Source organism: Artemia franciscana, chromosome 5 (genome assembly GCF_032884065.1).
Source record: "Artemia franciscana chromosome 5, ASM3288406v1, whole genome shotgun sequence".
NCBI classification, from domain to species: domain Eukaryota; kingdom Metazoa; phylum Arthropoda; class Branchiopoda; order Anostraca; family Artemiidae; genus Artemia; species Artemia franciscana.
In genome coordinates this window covers 30073706-30093296 of record NC_088867.1, presented here as the reverse complement: position 1 = coordinate 30093296, position 19591 = coordinate 30073706, and the positions used below count along the sequence as shown (strand labels likewise).

Below are 19591 nucleotides of genomic sequence, written 5' to 3'. Positions count from 1 at the left end.
ATATGTGTAAAATATTTTTCGATGTAGGCTTTCAGCTATTTGATTTTTCTCTTTTCATTTATTATTTCCTTTCTTTGTTTTCATACGAAATGCAACTGGGCCACGACGTAATAGTTTCAACCAGTAGTCCAAAGACGGAAACTCATTTGTTATTATATTGTCAAGTATTCTTTAAGAAAATATTTTTTCGAAGAGATAAGTCTAGAAAATCATCATCTAGAACCAAACATTTTTCCAAAGTCACTAGATTCCGTATGATTTTTTGCTTCTAAAATCTGGTCAATTTTGATTCTTACACTTTAACAACCGATTATACACTAACAGCAAATCTCACTAGTAACAAACTTTCTCCTTTTTTTATAGATTTATTCATGGTTCAATGAACGTGTATGTGGGTAAACTGTCATTGGTGCTGGTGGTAGTGGTGTTCCAGTTTTAATTTACTTGCAGATAATGTCCTCTTGTGTCCATTTTATTTTCTTGCGATTTCTCTGTCTATTGCCACATTATTTTTACATAGGTAAAAATTTTGACATCAAGACAAGATGTGTTGCATAATATCGCGGGGGTACATTTGTCTTCCTTTTACCTTTTGTTGGATGGTAATAGTAGGAGGATGGTGATAAGATCAATCAGCGGGTAACGCTTTACCATCAGCAAAAAATTGGCCTTCTTCATCAACTAAAAGTCTTAGGTTTGCGTTCTCTTTCGACACTAACCTCTTTGGAGATGTTACTCTTGCATATTGACCTGTATAACACTTGAATTTTCTCGCCGCTCTAAAGAAATTTAACTCCTTACTGTCATGAAAATTCACACATATATTTTCAATAAGATCGTCATTAGCACTTGTTTCATAAGTCAAATATTTCTCTTTCTCAGCATTCATTGCAGCAACAGCTTTATCATATACACATGTCTTCTTGGAATATTTTATCTTCACTTTCTTTTAAAATAAGATGTAGATGTGTGTCCTTCCGATGCAGAAATAATACGGAAGCAAATCCAACAAGCCATGCAAGATTATGTCACCCTCCACCCCGGATAACGAAACGGACACCAGCATCTCTTAGAAAATATTCTCTACGAGGCAGGTAACAGGCACCTGCGTCTCTTAGAAAAGATTCACGATGATGTAACAGGCACCTGCATCTCCTAAGAAACATTTCCTATGACTTAACATGCACCTGCTGGTTTTCTTGGAATGACAGGATCGGGTTCCGTTTAAAAGCTGGGGTTGGGATGACTGTAAAAGAAAGGAGGAGGATGACTTTAAAAGAAGGAATAGGGATTTCTTTAAAACTAGGAACAGGGATTACTTTAAAAGTAGGGATAGTGATGACTTTAAAAGCAGGGATAGGGATGACTTTAATAGCAGGGATAGGGATGTCTTTAAAACTAGGTATGGGGATGACTTTAAAAGCATTAATAGGGATGACTTTCAAGCAGGGATTGGGATGACTTTAAAAGCAGGGATAGGGATGACTTTTAAAGCAGGGATAGGGATGTCTTTAAAAATAGGAATAGGGATGCCTTTAAAAGCAGGGATAGGGATGACTTTAAAAGCAAGAATAGAGATGACTTTAAAAGTAGGGATAGGGATGCCTTTAAAACTAGGGATACGGAGGACTCTAAAATCAGGGATAGAAATGACTTTAAAAGCAGGGATAAGGATGACTTTAAAAGCAGGGATACGGATGACTTTAAGACCATGGAGAGGATTCTACTGACAAGGCCCCTCCAACGTTTTTACTATCATGCTTTTTATATATGCCTTTCTATAAGGGCTTTGGGGGGAGTGCCATCCTACAGAACATAATTTTTGGACCCTTCAATTACGTTAAACAAAATGTATATCTCGAAATTTTTATTGGGCTTGTTCGGGAAAATGGTGGGCCTGGGAGAGTGGAGAGTAGTTACCCTCAAATCACTTTCGACTATTAAAAAGGGCACTGGCTAATCGCCAAGAGTTATTTTAGAAGTTCCTACGACAACAAATGGCCATCTCAAAATTAAAATCAGGTGCATTTCGGGAAAATATGGGGGAAGGGGTATCCACCTCCCCGGTCATTCTGAATCTTAAAAAGAGAACTAGAACTTCTGATTATCTATCCGATTTGCCCCCCCCCATAGGTTATACGATCACCCTTTCTATGTATACCTTATATGTCCCCAGGGCACAGCTTACAACCGTTCTCTTAAGGGCTGTGAGGGTTGTCATCCTAAAAGATATGATTTTCAGACCTTTCAATTATGTTGAACAAAATGACTAGCTCAAAATTTTTATTTGATGTCTTGGGGAAATAGTGGGCGTGGGAGGGGAGTTAGTTGCCTCTAATCACTTTCGATTATTAAAACGAGCACAACCTCTTTTAATTCCCAATCAAATGAGCTGTTTTCGAAGTTTATTCGACAACAAATACCCATCTCCGAAATTTCTATCAGATGCATTTCGGGAAAATACGAAGTATGGGGTGGTATCCACTCTCTGATCACTTTAAATCTTAAAAAGGGTACTAGAAGTTCTGATTGCGAATCCAGTGAGCCCCCTCCCAATTTTATACGATCACCCTTTCTATATATACGATACCTTATATACCCCTAGGGCATAACTTACAACCCTTGCCCTGGGAGCTCTGGGGAAGTTGTCATCCTCAAAGACGCAATTTACGGACCATTCAATTACGTGAAACAAAATGGCTATCTACAAAAGTTTGGATTGAATGGGTTTGTGGAAATGGTGGGCGTAGGAGGGGGGTTAGTTGCTCTCCCAATCACTCTTGACTGTTTATAAGGGCACTAGCCCTTTCGATTTAAAACCAAATAAGCTCTTTCCGAAACTTTTACGACCACAAATGACTATCTCAAAATTTTTATCAGATGCAATTCGGGAAAATATGAGGTGTGGAGGAAGTCTTAAAAGGGAACCAATGAGCCTTTTCCGAATTATAAACGACTACAATTTACGAGGCTGTAGTGGGTTTTCATCCTCAAAGACGTAATTTCCAGACAATAACGTTGAACAAAATGGCTATCTCAAAATTTTGACTGGATGTGTTTGATAAAACGGTGGGTGTGGGAGGAGGTTTTCGCCCTCCAATCACTATCGACTATTAAAAAGAGCACTAGCCCTTCAATTTCCAATTGAATGAGCTCTTTTCGAAGTTCCTACGACAACAAATGGCCATCTCAAAATTTCTATCAGATTCATTTTGGGAAAATAAGAGGTGTGGGGGGTGGTATAGACCCTCTGGTTACTCTGGATCTTAAAGAGGGCAAAAAAACATCTGATTTCCAATCCAATGAGCCCATTTCAGTCCCCTGAGGGCTGTAGGGGGCTTTTCATCTTCAAAGACACAATTTCTGGGCCTTTTGCTTACTTTGAACAAAATGGCTGTCTAAAAATTTTGATTGGTTGTGTTTGGGGAAATAGTCGGCGTCGGAAGGGGTTAGTTACCCCCCAATCACTTTTGACTATTAAAAAGGGCACGCGCCCTTTAAATTTCCAACTGATCCTTTTTCGAAGTTTCTATTAAAAAAATGGTCATTTCAAAATTTCAATCAGACGCTTTCGGGAAAATAAGAGGTGTATGTGTGTGTTTGGGGGGGGGGGCATCCAACCTATCACTCTGAATATCATAAAAGTTACTAAAACAGCACTTTACTGAAAAAAGAAATTATCATGGAATTTCACTTTGATATGCGTATACTGATATTTATTCCCGTAAGTCTTAATATTTTTTATTTATTAAACTCAGAAAAGTGTAAATACTTTTTTATGTATTTTGTTTTCAGTAAAGTGTAAATTATGTTCGGGTATTGAAAAGGAATCCGGTTTGTCAACCTACTTATATTAATTTTTGCTCGTTTTGAGAAAGAGCCAAGACAGATAGTCCAATTGAGTGAGAAATGAGGTCGAGGCCGAAGGCCTCGACCGAGTCCGTTGATTTTTCGAATTAAAATGGAATAATTGTGGAAATCAAGTCATGGCTAATTGTAAGAAAGCCAAGATAGATAGTCCAATTGAGTGAGAAACGAGGTCAATGCCGAAGGCCTCGACCAAGTCAGTTGATTTTGGATTAAAATGGAATAGTTGTTTATTAATTGATGATGCTTTGAGATAGTTTTACACTTGGAAGATTATTTTACTTTATTCCTGCTCGCTTTTGGTTTAATGGAGCTCTTTACTTTCCTTAGAAAAACTTGTTTTGTACCAAAAGCTTAAATTAATTTCAATATAAAACAGATAAGACAAAGTCCTTTTTACCTTTTACCGTAAAGGAGCATTTTGTGATGTTATACTAATATTACATCTAATGCAGAATTGAATTAAACTGAATTATTTTTTTATCAAAATAAGACTTAAATAGATTTTAGAATTGGTGAAAATGATTTGCTGTAAAAATCTCTTTTATTTTCAAAATGCACATACAGAATACTGTCACGGGAACTCTGAACAAAAATAAGTTATTTAAGAGTTACACATAAAAATGTAAGAGTAAATCCAATGGAGATCACAACAAAAATAATTTACAAATCAAATTTTGTGACTAGCAAGTAACGATAATATAAACAAATGGCATTTTTTATCACAGTAACACTGACACTGAAAACAAATAATATGAAAGGGTCTGGGGAGGGGAGGGGCAAAATTGGCTTTTTCAGTTTCTTAGGCTGGCCTTTAAAATCTCAATTCATCTCAAAGAATAATAAAGCCTGGTTAAAAAACAAATACCCACGGTTCTATAGTCAAAACTAATCCAAAAATAATTTACTTGTTGAAAACTAATATAACTTCAGAATTTTCGAGATATCCCAGGGCCTCTAAAATTCATTATTCTAAAAGGCTCCTAGCTTCTTCCCCAGTTTATGGTAGAGGGCAATAGTTCTACATCAAAGTTTCAATGATGATATATATTTCTTTTCCGTAGAGTTTATGATAAAAATGATTACCAGAAAATCAAATAGCATAGATCAGTCTAGAAAATCCTTGTATCTATTGATTAAGAATGAAGGGTTTCCCTAGAGCTAAAAGCATCTGTGAAAGGTATACATTCACAAAATAAAACAAATTGCTTAAAAAAGAAATAGAACAGGAAAATACAACGCATCTAGAAAATTGACATATTTTCATTGAATATACAGCACAATAATACAACCGACACAAAGAGTTCAAGGGTCAATATTTACAATAATTATTAGTTGTTAAGCAGCGTTGTACGTAATTGAGTATAACAAACCAACATCTCATCCTCACCCAAGTTTTCTAATGTACAAATAGAAGCGAAATGTCGAAATAAAACCGTTTGGAACTTGTAACCGGGCAGCATTAAAGGGAACTCACACATTTACAATATTTCTTATGGGCCAATTCCCATTTGTAATATTCATAGTGTCATTTTTTGGGGAACAAGGAACAGGGGTGACACTAGGAAGACCGTAGTCTGGATGCTTCTGACGGTTGCTCTTGGCTCGCATGGATCCGTTGTTGCTGGCTCGAGGCAATTGAAGATCTGCATACTGTAAACTTGCTTTTCCACTTTTAATTGATGAATTCTAGAATTAAAAAGGAAACTTTTAGGTGGATATGTTCACTGTATATCTTATACCTTCCCTTTAATACCTTACCTTTAAGGCATGTTGAGTGTCATTTAATAGAAAAAAGAAAACAAAATAATTCATTGATAAACCAAAGATTAGAAGTCCCCCTCCGCCAACACAATAATCCACTGCTCTTTTCCATTGTAGCTGACGCACAATTATAATCTTTCATTCACAATTTTATTTGTTTTAATTTTGTTTTAATTTCCTTTTGTCTCCTCAAGTCGGGGAAATTTTCCAGGGAGTAATTATCAAGGAGGGGAAATTTCCAGGGTAAAATTTCCCGCAGGGAGGGGGAATTTCCGAGAGGAGAGTTTTCCGTGGGAGTAATTTTCAGTGAGGGGTTTCTCCGAGAAGGAGGAACACGCCGGAAACCCCCCTCCTCCACCCCTAAAAAATATGAGGTACGACCTGAAAAGGTTTAACCACAATTTCTAGATGTTGGATGTTTGTTCTTTGTTTTCGCTTCTTACTTTATCCAGCATGGCTTATTACATCGAACCAGTGTTCGAATAATTTTGGGGGAATCTAGTTCGAATTAATATCGCAAGTTTTGGCGTGCATTTTTAAAAACTGAAAGTAATCGGAGGGCAACTAGGCCCCATCTCACACTGTTTCACCCCGGAATCTATTGTGGCTAAACATAGGTTCTTGTCAAAATTTTAATGGATGATTTTTAATCAGAAAGACATTCGAAAAACGATCCCAATCAAACAGTTCGTGGTAACAAACTGTATGTAAGGATCAATGCGGCTGAATAGTAACCAAAACTCTATCAAACGAAATTTTGATATCAACAGATAAATCAAAAAAATCGGCTTATTCTGTTGATTCCAAATAAATAAATTAATCAAGTTCAGTGTTACGCATCAAAATCTACGTGCCTAAGAAATTTGCCTAGTTTTTGAAAAGGGGGGAAACACCCCATAAAAGTCAAGGAATCTTGATGAAAATCAAACCATCAGATTCAGCGTATCCGAGAACCCTGATAGAACTTTCAAGCTTCCATCCGCAAAAATGTTGTTTTTTGTATTTTTTGCCAGAAGGAAGATAACGGATGCGTGTTTATTTATTTTTATTGTTTTTTTGACGTTGTTGTGTTTTTTTTCCTAGGGTGGATCGCATAAAACCAATAGTCCTAAAATATCGAGAAAGAGCTCATTCGAACGGAAATTTAAAGTTCTAGTGCCCTTTTTAAGTGACCAAATAGATTGGAGGGCAACTGGCACCCCTTCCACCCACCTTTTTTCCTAAAATTCATCCCATCAAAATTCTGAAATAGTCATTTTGCTCAATACAGTTGAAAAGCCCAGTAACTATGTCTTTGAGGATAACAAAAATCCCAAAGACCCTGGGGAATGGTTTATAAGTCAGGAAATTTGTCCATTATTTACATATAGTATTTCTTATTGGGAAGTATACGGATATTTTCCGGGTAGTGGGAAGAGTTGTCTGCTGGAGGGATATTCCATGGGAACAATTTTGTGGGGAGGGAAGTTCTTGAGGGAGGGGCCAACTTTCCAAGGGAAATTTTATACTGGGGGAATTTTCCAAGATTCCTGTATCAAATTATTTGTATTTGTCTTACAGTTTCTTTGCCGACTCAACTCTACATGGGTATATATCAAGGGGAATTGTCTAGAGAATCTTTCCGTATGTGGAGAGATTTTCCACGGTAGAAATTCTCTATGTGAGAGTTTACAACAGGATAAATTCTCTAGAGAGAATGTTCTGTGGGAACATCTTTCTATTAGGGGGCGGGGGGTATTTGTGAGAAAAATTTTCCATGGAGGGAAATTCCGACATGTTTTTAAGCACAATCAAAAATTAAAGTATTTTTTTCAAATAAAAAGGGGCTTAGAAAAAACTTTCAACCGAAGCAGTGTGCCAAATTCGATCTTGCATTAGTTGAAAAACGTTCAGAATTTAAATATATAAAAACAATCTTTTGTAACTGAAAGTAAGGAGTGACATTAAAACTTAAGACGAACAGAAATTATTCCGTATGTGAAAGGGGCCTTCCCCTCCTGAGCGCCCCGCTCTTTACGCTAAAGTTTTTACTACTTTGAAAAGTAGAGTGTGCCAAAGAGGTAATTTTTAGCGTAAAGAGTGGGGCGTTGAAGAGCGGACAGCCCTTTCATACACGGAATAATTTCTGTTCTTTTTAACTTTTAATGTCATTTCTTACTTTCAGTTAAAAAAACTTGTTTTTTTTATATAATTTATGAAAATGACAAATCTCAAATGACAATACACGGAAATCATATCCGAAACAATTTTAGCTTCGCAAGGATCTTTCCTTTTTCATGTAAATGAACATACCATGCGAAAGGCCGCATTCTAGGTTCCCGGATCTATTGATACAATTTAGGAGAAAGGCGAGCATACTGTAACATTATGAATCGAAATATGAACACAGATATAGTCTTGTATGATTGAAGAACTTTGGATCCTCCCTCTCCCTATGTCCTTCTAGAAGTACAATCACGAGGGCTACTTGAATCTACCTGATGATCGTGGAATATTGGAAGGGGGCTCTTTTGAATTGAAGTTGAGAGTTCTAGTATCTTGTTATAAGTTATTAGTTATTAGAAATCAACAAGACCGCTTCTCTCTTTTTCTGATTCGGGATCCCATCGTGGCAAAATGTGACGTGATTTTGAGAGTCAAAATTGCCTTTGCAATGAATATAGATTTAAATATGCAACAACTAAGTTTCTAAAGGCAAACTCAATAAAATACCCTCAACGTGATATTTAATACGAACGGAATCTGAATAAAATACACAAGCTTTTTCAAGAGAAAGCTAAGAACAGCATTGAGACTTGAAAGGAACGGAAACTGTTCACAGAAGCAAAGGTTCCGGAAGAGATGAAATAGAGTATATTGGGGTTTTCCACCCTCTCAACCCCCCAACCATTACGCTAAAGTTAGTCTTGTTTCGATTGCTTTTATAGCAAACTAGAGATATGTGATAAAAATTAGTTTCTTCAGAATGCTTCAGGAATAGAAAGCTTATTTAGTTGCATGTTCTTTAAACAATCAAATTTTCAGTTCCAATTCTTTAAAGGGTAATATGTAAATAAAGCACTAAACATAAATAGCTTACTTTATTTTTCTACTACAAAATCACTTTCTCTACCCAAAAGTGGGGGACTGAGGGAAGGGTGCCAGCCGACTGGGATATAGCATAATTTGTCTTCGCTATGAGTTTTCATACCTCTCTTTACACTCAAGTAAAAATACTTATTTTACTGTAATTTCTGTTAACTCCTTCTAAGTCCACTATAATTATACATATATTTAAGAATTAGAGAGACTAAAAATAAGGCCAACATATGTACCAGCATTGATATACTTGGAACTAGGGAACTGGATATTTAATGTTTCATTTCATGAGAAATATAAATTAATTAATTTATTATCATAAACCCAACAATATTACACGCACAATATTTGATAGTAGCCCAAACAGCCAATACAATGGCCAAACAGCTGGCACTTTGACTGAACGTGTGCTACATCCTCAACTCCTGAGCTATATCTGGGCCAAGAGAAATAGACATCTAAGGCAAGCGTTTATCTTCCAAATAGCCTTTTCTATTTTCGAAGTAGACAATTCCTTACAATAATATACCATGTCCCCATATCTCAGTCACCAAACCAAATTAAAAAAATATCCATAACTAAGCACTTCTTTAATTTTGGCACAAGATTTCGATGATTCTGACCTTTTTAGTGACTGAATCAAAATCTGAATTTCCTGGTCTTCCATTCTAAACCTAAGCAGTTCCAGCAGCATTTCATCATTTTAGCCAGTCCTGACTCTTCATTGCAAATATAATATAACCCTCCATTATCAAATGAGCCTTTATTTGGTAAGGTCATGATCTCTTTAATGCTGATTGTAGCATCTCCAAATTATGTTTATTTCTAACCAGTCTTCTAGCAGGCTAATCATAACTAGCCAGTACCGTATCATTTATGCCAGTCTACTTAAGTTAAGCAAGAAAAACCCTAAATCACCTTTAATAGTTGGGTTTTGAGTCGTTTTGTGTTGATAACAATTATTCTTTAAAGGCATTGCAGCTTGATTGATTACTAACTCATGTTAACTGATTTCAGCTTTGTACTGTGTTGTATGTCACGCATGTCAGCTTTTATACTCGCAAAGTTGAATTAAATAGAATTGCTGATGAAACTGCTTTTCCTCTCTTAGTTATCTGTTTTATATACCCTTTCCAACTACCATTTGCTCACAACTTGCGATAATCAAATCTTTCATTTTCCTTTAACTTTCATGTTTATACTAGAGCTTAGTTTTTGTTCAATATTCCAACTATGGGTCTGTCTAAACAACGTAATCTCTGTTTTTTTTTAATGTTCAAAATCTTTTTTTTTAGCTAAACACCCATTTTATATAATTAACAGAATCTGGGACCCCCCTCCCGGAAATTTACCGATTAGGACCGTATCATCAGCGGAAAGTAACAACGATAAAGTGGGCATGTTCCTTTCCAAACGATCAGCCATATACAACGTAAGCAATCTTGGTAAAATACTGCTATCCTGTTTTACCCCCTTTCTAATTTCATACGGCGACCGCACGCCTTATCCTATGATCTCCACTACACCTATTGTCTTCCAATATCTATCAGCTAATACTTTAATATTTCTCAAAGCAGAATTCTTGAAAATGCTAATAACTTTCAAACTTTTTATCATGATTAATTGAAATCAATCAAGGGAATGAATACCTTGACATCTCTTGAAAAATATTCAAATAGACATTCATTTATGTGCTATTATTTTATATATATATATATATATATATATATATATATATATATATATATATATATATATATATATATATATATATATATATATATATACACACATATATATATATATATATATATATATATATATATATATATATATATATATATATATATATATATATATATATATATATATATATATATATATATATATATATTCAAGTGCTACCTCGACTGATTCTTCGACGGGAATGCTTTCCGTGTAAGAAGGGTAAAATTCATCAGTGGAAACATAGCCAGAAGAAAACTTCTTCTTAGAAATATCTATACTCACTGAAGAGGTTGAGCTCAGCTTTCCATTGTGACCATTTGAGAGGCTTAGATCCAATTTACCCCTGAAAAATAAAACAGTTTAAATAATAGCACGAGGTACTCCATTATGTGGATACAAGTCAAGTAAGACAAAACAAATCTGTAGCTTTTATTGATTTTACACAAAAATGTTTGGTGTTTTATATATCTAGAAAAAATGCATGGCCAAGTGATATAGTCTGCTTTTGATACGGATTTCTATTCTTTGAAAAAGTCTTTCTCTTTAGATGTTGATTTTTAACGGAGATTAATTGCTACATATTTAAGTAGGTCTCAGAAGAAATGAGTGGGCCAGTTTCATTTCTATTGTATCTAAAAATTAGACTAAATGCAACAATAATTAGAAAACTATAAGCGGCTAATGAAGGAGAACAAAAAAATTCTATCCTAGGTTATCTTACATATGCTTAAATACTAACACACACACAAAAACTAGGAATGAAATGAGAAATGATATATGATATGCTGATATATAATATATATATGATATGTAATATATGATATATGATATAATGATATACCATATTGCAACATGAAGCATGCAAAGGTTCCCTTTTTCCCCCATGACTTTGTCAATGTAGATATGCTGCATATCCTTTGACTCATTGCCATTCTAGGACCAATTAATTGAAGGCGTCTCCTAGGAATGAAAGCAAAGGTCGTAGGAATTAGATACTTATCAATAAAAACGAAGCTTTATTAATATATTTGAGGATATTTAGCTATACAGAAAGCCTTCAACCTAAAAAATAGAAATTCTAACTCTCCAGAAAGAATCTAGCCCTAACGCTACTGCCATTGTTCCTATAATGTCATTGCTTCTATATGGCCTACTCGTAACACACCATAAATTCTTCTCCTGCAATGTTTAATTTTGTCAAGGCTACTGTTTGTAGTGGTAGTCGTGGCAATCTGACCATAATTACTATAGATTCAACTGCTACTACTCTTACTTCTACAATGTTAACAAGGGCTACTTCTAGCTGGTAACTGCCAACAACACTAAAGTACTGCAAAAGTTTTCATCTAGAATTTCATTCAATCAAATTTTGCAATTTGCTGTTCATTTACTGTAAACCAACGTTCCCTTTTAGATGCTGTTCAAAAATGCCTTAACAGTAAATTCTAGGGAAGTTGCATTGTCGTACCGTTACTTATTTTGAGAATAGAAGTAACGAAATACGGTTTTTTAGAAAGCTCTCAATTAAACGATGTGTAGTAGCAAAGTGCAAGTAAGAATCGGCGCATTTCAAGAAAAACCAAAAGTCTATTGAACAGAATCTTGATCTGAACGTAAACATGGATCTTCTGGCACTTCTTATGTACGTTATATTCATCATCAAAATTATAAACCTTTTGGGTGTTTTCATCTTATTCCCGAAATTTAGCAAATTATCTTGTACTAGCAATTTTTATGATTACTTTATATTTTATTTTTACGCATTTGGAACCAAAATTAAAAAAATAGAATTCAGCTGATGCTCATATTATTGTCAAAATTCTGTATTTCAGACATATGGTTTCTATTAACATGGTTGGATCATCAACGCGTAGAGATAAGTTATTCATTACTATACCGTTATTAATATATAGGGATTGCTGTCGATCATAATTTTTTTTCTAAACTATATATCAGTTTTGAGAGGCATTGCACAGTACGTCCTCTAAAACTAAGGTGTTCTATAAAAGAATATACAATAGTTTTGCACTGATTGTTTATCTCAGAATCTGTGCTCCATAGCATTCTTGGCTTCTTTCGGTTAAAGAGTGTTGTTTTGCGACATTCAATAACAGATATGACAACTTTATTGCCGCACTATCTCTTTTGTTACTTAAAAAGTACAAAAGAGCTTCAAATTTCCTTTCGAAGAAGAGGTTACAGAAGAAGAAGAAGAAGAAAAGCAATTGGGTCGAATAACCCCTTGTAAAAAAAAAAAGAAACGTAATAAACGCACAACCATGACTGCCCATTTTGAGAAAAACATGAAATTATACAATTCATACACAGGATGCCAAAAACCGCTTTTAAGAAGTCCTTGGAAATTTCGAATTGGATTGTTTTCTTTGCATAATATCATTCGCTTTTTACAGATATTTTCAGCGTTTTATAAAAATACGATAATTTCCTAATGCTAGTTTTAATGGGCATCTGCACACTTTATATTTTACATATTATGAATCATCATAAAAAGCAGATTTTTAACGTGTATATTTTTTTGCTTTGGTTTTGATTTTGACAAGCTTCGCTTTTTGATTATCATTCAATATCATCAACTGTAATGAAAAAAATAACAAAAAACAAGAGAACAAACTCTCCTACTAATTTGGTTTTGTGGTCTCAGGCTGGCAAACCCAGCAACGAGTTTACGCTAGTAATAGGAAAGTTTCTCTCAGTTTACACAATGAAAATTTCGCATCAGTATTGGATTTGCATTACTTACTTTTCAATGTCCGAAGAGCTCTTCAAATTTCCTTTGCCTGGAAAAAAAAAGGATTAATCACACAAAAGTGACAAACTTAAAGCTAAAATCGAAACTCTTAGTTCTGATTACTTTTTTCCTTTCCAAGTAAAGGGGTGAAGCGTTCACTAATAAATAATTAAAAAGGTTTACGGTATATCAGGTAGGAAACTTAGCTTCATGAATAAAAAAGGCTAAGAATCGTAGATTTCCTTAAGTTATTTATTCAAAGCCTTCTAGCAAGACAATCTTTTCTCCAATGAAAACTTTTATCCTTATTGTGATTAATGCAAGCTCTCTGCGAAGTTTCAAAGCCTGACCTATATATATATATATATATATATATATATATATATATATATATATATATATATATATATAATATATATATATATATATATATATATATATATATATATATATATATATATATATATATATATATATATATATATATATATATATATATATATATATATATATATATATATATATATATATATATATACTAGCTGTTGGGGTGGCGCTTCGCGCCACCCCAACACCTAGTTGGTGGGGGCGCTTCGCGCCCCCCCCAAGCCCCCCCGCGCGCGTAAGTCGTTACGCGCCATAATAGTTACGCGCCATTGTAGTTGTGTCCCTATGTCCCACCTGTGAATATAGATATATATATATATATATGGTTTTAACTACGTAAAACTTGCGAATATACAACATTCTTTGCTGTCCCATTGTCTTTGCATATAAATAGATTGTCAGGTTATCCCCCTGTTTCCCCCGGTGTCCCCGTTGTAGTTGTGTCCCTGTGTCCCGGTCGTCATTTATATTCCCTGTGTCCCGGGTCCCGGTCATCATTTGTATCCCGGTGTCCCGGTCTGTATATACATTCGTTTTTTAGTTTTGTTTTTCTCCTTTATTTTTTTCTTTTTTTTTTCTTTTTTAGCTTATTTAGATTTTTAGATTTTTTAGTTTTTTTTATTAGTTTTTAGTTTTTATTTCTTTTTAGTTTTTTTGTCCCGGTCGTCATTTATATCCCCCTGTTTCCCCCGGTGTCCCCGTTGTAGTTGTGTCCCTGTGTCCCGGTCGTTATTTATATTCCCTGTGTCCCGGTCGTCATTTGTATCCCGGTGTACCGGTCTGCATATACATTCGTTTTTTAGTTTTGTTTTTCTCCTTTATTTTTTTCCTTTTTTTTTCTTTTTTAGTTTATTTAGATTTTTAGATTTTTTAGTTTTTTTATTAGTTTTTAGTTTTTTTTTCTTTTTAGTTTTTTTGTAGTTTTTACCTTCTTTTTAGTTTTGTTAATTTTTTTTTTTACTTGTGTCCTGGTCGTCATTTATACTCCCTGTGTCCCGGTGCTTTGTTGATTGCTAATCGAACATTCCTTTTGTCCTGGTCGCTTTCTCTTTGAGTGTCGTCATTTATTTTTTTCTTTTTTAGTTCTTTTAGTTTTTACCTTTTTTAGTTTTTTTTTAGTTTTTAGTTTTTTTAGTTTTTTACCTTTTTTTAGTTTTTTTAGTTTTTTAGCTTTTTTATTTTTTTTATTAGTTTTTAGTTTTTTTGTAGTTTTTGCCTTTTTTTTTAGTTTTTTGTCCTGGTCGCTTTCTCTTTGAGTGTCGTCATTTATTAGTTTTTTCCTTTTTTTTTTAGTTTTTTATTGGTTTTTACCTTTATTTTAGCTTATTTTTCAGTTTTTTCCTTTTTTTTAGTTTTTTTTTATTTTTTATTTTTTTTAGTTTTTTACCTTTTTTTAGTTTTTTTAGTTTTTTTAGTTTTTTAGCTTTTTTACTTTTTTTATTAGTTTTTAGTTTTTTTTTGTAGTTTTTGCCTTTTTTTAGTTTTTTCAGTTTTTTTTTTAGTTTTTTATTGGTTTTTACCTTTATAGTTTTTTTAGTTTTTTAGCTTTTTTATTTTTTTTATTAGTTTTTAGTTTTTTTTGTAGTTTTTGCCTTTTTTTAGTTTTTTCAGTTTTGACGTCACCTAATCCAGTTTTTTCAGGTGACGTCACCTGACACATCCATCCACACATCCATCCACACATCCACAGACAGACAACTTATTTTTATATATATAGATATATATATTTCATGTATGGAAAATTGTATTTCATATGGAAAATTTATATTAAATTGACTAAAGGGCAAAAACAGGTATTTGCAAAAATATCTGTATGTATCTTGGCAAGGGCTTAAATCAATTCAAAAACATTAAAAACTTCAATTAGGACTCCTGGTTGAACCAGGAGTCGTGGTTGAACTTCGTTGAAGTAAGGATGCTAGGGCTGTTTTAAAAAGTATTTAAAAACGTTATTAGTTTTAATTCTCACATTTGAATGTAAATTTGTATATATATATATATATATATATATATATATATATATATATATATATATATATATATATATATATATATATATATTTACAACTGTTTCTACTTTGTGTTTGTTTGATATGGAAAGGCAGTGTGGTCTTAGTCGCTATTTTTGGGACATATTTAAAGGAGAGAAGCAATTCAAAATGCAACTATTTGATACTTATTAGAGAAGCAAAATGATATTTTCTCCTTATTTTACCCTATCTGTATAATTGACTAATGTCTAGCAAAATGATCTTGTAAGTACTGATCATATCGGTACTTTGTATGAAAGCACTCACAGTATGCACTACTACGGTATCTAAATTGATTTATTGATTTTTCTGTGCACTGAAATAAGCAACTAGTATCCCGGTCTTAAATAGATTCAAATTTCTAGGGTGGCCAAATAAATCAGCTACTGCCCTGACTTTAGGTTTTTAAGAGGCTTGGCCAGGGTTCTCAAGTAACCATTTTAGTTTTACCATTGAAAACCAAACAATAGTTTCAAGGTTTTCAGTCGTTTCTCGTGACAAAGATATAAGAAGCTTCTCACTTGGAGTAAAATTGAAAACTTTCACCGAAAGAAAGTGGGCAGACATGTTTTTGGCTAAGTCTTTAATGAATTTGTATCATTTAGTTCCAAACCTCATTGCCTTTTATTACTTAGACTGTCCAGCAAATTTCCTTTTTACGCACAGTTTTCCAATGTAAATATGATTTCCGCCTCAGCTCTTAAATTATTTCGTTCCCTGGAGGATTTATCCATCCAGAATTCTTTTATCCTACTCACGAATTCGTATCCACTTTTCTAGGCTTTATTTTTCATCAAATTATACGGTCAATCTTTTTTTGCCCGGGGAATCTTATGCATAAGCATTGCATAAAATAGGACATAATATCAGGTCAAAATGATTCAGGCAACATATTCTCAAATTTAATAAGATTTCATTTTCAATATTATCGTCTTTCATTTTCTGGCTACCCTTTAAATTTTGGGATTTTTTTTTTAATTTGGTATGTTTACTGATGAAAGAAAAACATATTAAAAGGCGTGGCCTTTTTGAAATTCAGATAAAAAATAAAATAATTAAGGACAAAGAGTCACGAAAATGTTCCTGGATAGAGTGAAAATTTGTAATACAAAGAATGGGTGTCCAATAGAGCATTGTACAAAAGAATTCGTGTTAAATGCTATAAGTAAAAATAGAATTTCATAAAGAACTTTTTGGTTTAACATATGTGGTACCAAAATATTGGTCACCTACCTTTTTGATCCGCCCTTTCCCCCACAAAAAATGTTTGTATGCTTCCTAATAACAAATACTATACGTAAACAATCGGAAAACTTCACAGCTTGCAGCCCTTCCCCATGGGCTGTGGGGGGTCATGTTATCCCTAAAGGGATAGTTATTGGGCTTTAAAATCATGTAAAACAAAATAGCTATCTCAAAATTTTGATCGGACAGCTTTCGGAAAAAAGGGGCGTAGGAGTGGGGCTAGCTGTCCTTCAACCTTTTCAGCCCCTTAAAAATGGTACTAGAACTTTAAATTTTGGGTAGAATAGACCTTCTCTCAATATTCTAGGACCATTGGTTCGATACAATTACCCCTGGGAAAAAAACAAACAAACAAGTAAATGCTCATCCGCCATCGATGACATGGAAAAAAAAATATATAATTCCACATTCTTTGGAAATGGGAGCTTGACACCTCTCTCTATAGTGAGACTCTCTGATACCCTGAATCTGACGATGCGATTTTCATTAAGATCCTTTGACAAATTTTCTCAGGCTCGTAGCTTTCGACGGGTAACAGTATACTTAAAGAACTTTACATATTTAAAATCAGCCGAAAATGTAATTGCATTTTTTAGAGTTCCGGTTACTATTGAGCCGAGTAGCTCCTTAGTTATAGTTTGTTACCACAAACTTTTTGATGAAAAGTTATAAATTCAAAATCAGATGCAGCTTTAATCTAACTCTTTGGTAGTATATTGTCAAGGATAGTGGGCAGGTGGCCACTACATGCCTATTTTACATATTTTTTTTTTTCAAAAAAATCTGTTTTATTTGCGTTCGATATGATTTTTGATTCTTTGTCTTAAAAAAAAAGAAATAAAATCTTGATCAGAATTTAAGGAAGAAAAAATAATGCTTGACACAGTGAAAACAGATTTTTTTTTACATTTTAGAATGACATTTACTTTGGTCACTACTTTGTCCTTTTAATTAAGTTGCATTCAAAAGTAAAAAAAAAATGTTTTTAGCTAAACAAAACTTTTAAAATGTCAACTGTTTTAGTTTTCATGAGCTAATATGACGCTCTAAATTAAATGGAGGGGGGGGTGAAGGGGGTGAAAACCCCTCTTTTTTGGTCCTTAAAAAAAGACTTTATGACCCATAATTGTCGATCAAATGACCACTTTACCAGTGTTCTACGACTAGCTATGTTGTATGACATCCCCGAAAAAAATGGGAGTGACGTAGATCTATCCCCGCTGTCACATTGCATATATGTTTTTATGAACACAAACTCCAGGATTAAGAACTTCCAAAAGTAATTTTGTTTCTCGTTATGCGAGGTTACATTCAGAAGTTGCAATAGGTGTCAATATAACTTTGCTATTTTAAAGCTCCCTTCATTATATATTATTCATCACAATTTTGTTTGCTTTTTCATGTGACTTTTTCCATAGCTTAATTTGTAACCCTCATAGATTTCAGAAAGATGTATAAAATCTTTATAGCATCAAAAATAACAGTACCTAAGGCCAAGAGTGAAAAATTATAATATTGATTTTATCCAGACTGAAAAGGCTTATTCAATCGACATAAAAACGAGCTAATCATGTTTTTCAATTACCTTGAGCATAATTGCCTCTTTCAATTCATGTTTCAGGATACAACTAGGCTGATGCTTAAGCAAGGATGTAATATCAGTTTATTCTCCTAAGGCTCAAATTAGAATTCCAAGTTTCCAGAAATTAGAAAGATTGAAGACCTCTAATTACATCGTTTTAACCAGTAGTAGCAACGCCCATCTAGGCCATGGAAAATTAATTTAGAAAGTCAATGGAACTTACTGGAAAAGCAACAGCGCTCCGATCTGAAGGCATAGAGAAGACATAGTGTAACCAAAATCAAGAGCATTAAGCAAGCGACGATCACACCTACTACTGCTGCCAATGACACAGACTCTGTAAAATAAACAAATTAGTATAAGCAAAAGGTATTTTCAAATATTGACGAGACACGTATTTTGAAAAGGAATTCTTTTGTTGGGATTACATCTATACTGAATAGGGTCCAAACATCGGCAAAACAACTAAAGAGCAATCTAAATATTATGCAGCAAAAACTAAACAAAACATGGCCTGAAATTTATATTTTCAACTAATCCTTTTAGATTCTTGTGCGTCAAATAGATCTCGTAAAATTTCCTTCCGAAATAGCGTAGACTCGATAAGCCAAATAGGTTCAATATGTATATTTTACGGGGTAGTTTAGCTCTTTGTAAGCAAGCTTGTGAACTAGGAGTGATAAAAGGAGAAACAAATATATTTGCTACTTTTAGCTTCTGCTATTACATCCTGACAAACTAAACATTCACATCTCTCTGAGTCAAATAAATATTCAAAATATCTAGTCTGTATTTAACTACATCTTTATATACACTATAAATATATAATCCAGATTTCAAAAGAGCTCAGTGAGTAATGTGACAGTGAAAAACGTGTTTTTTAATGTGGAGAGAAATTGACGTACTTACAACATCAAGAGATAATGTCTTATTCTTGAACTGGGGTGCTCATTTATAATCAGATCATATTCTATGAAGGGAACTCTAGGTTTTTAAATCCTGAAAAAATTATAAATTTAAAGCATTAAGGTAAAATACTTTAGATATGATGCATCTAAAAGGCTAACTATATTTCAGACCGAATTTTTGCTAAATTGAACTTCTATTTAGAGAGATATGGCTTAATATACCCATTGCTCATTTCAGTATAGGGTTTAGTTC

At 33.6% G+C, this 19591-nt stretch overlaps 1 protein-coding gene across 3 annotated transcripts in view; it reads right to left on the bottom strand.

Annotated features, from left to right (window-relative positions):
- Positions 1 to 4392: 4392 nt before the first annotated feature.
- LOC136027241 (kin of IRRE-like protein 2) overlaps positions 4393 to 19591 on the bottom strand; it is a 202852-nt gene continuing 187653 nt past the window's right edge. For 2 of the 3 annotated variants that reach the window (XM_065704307.1, XM_065704305.1), the window contains 4 exons: positions 18654 to 18767; positions 13199 to 13235; positions 10615 to 10780; positions 4393 to 5556 (listed from right to left, as the gene is read on the bottom strand). In XM_065704307.1, coding sequence (XP_065560379.1) covers positions 5341 to 5556; positions 10615 to 10780; positions 13199 to 13235; positions 18654 to 18767 — 533 coding nt within the window. In that variant the 3' untranslated portion in view covers positions 4393 to 5340. The remainder of the gene's footprint in view (positions 5557 to 10614; positions 10781 to 13198; positions 13236 to 18653; positions 18768 to 19591) is intronic. The other variant, XM_065704306.1, reaches the window with a different exon arrangement.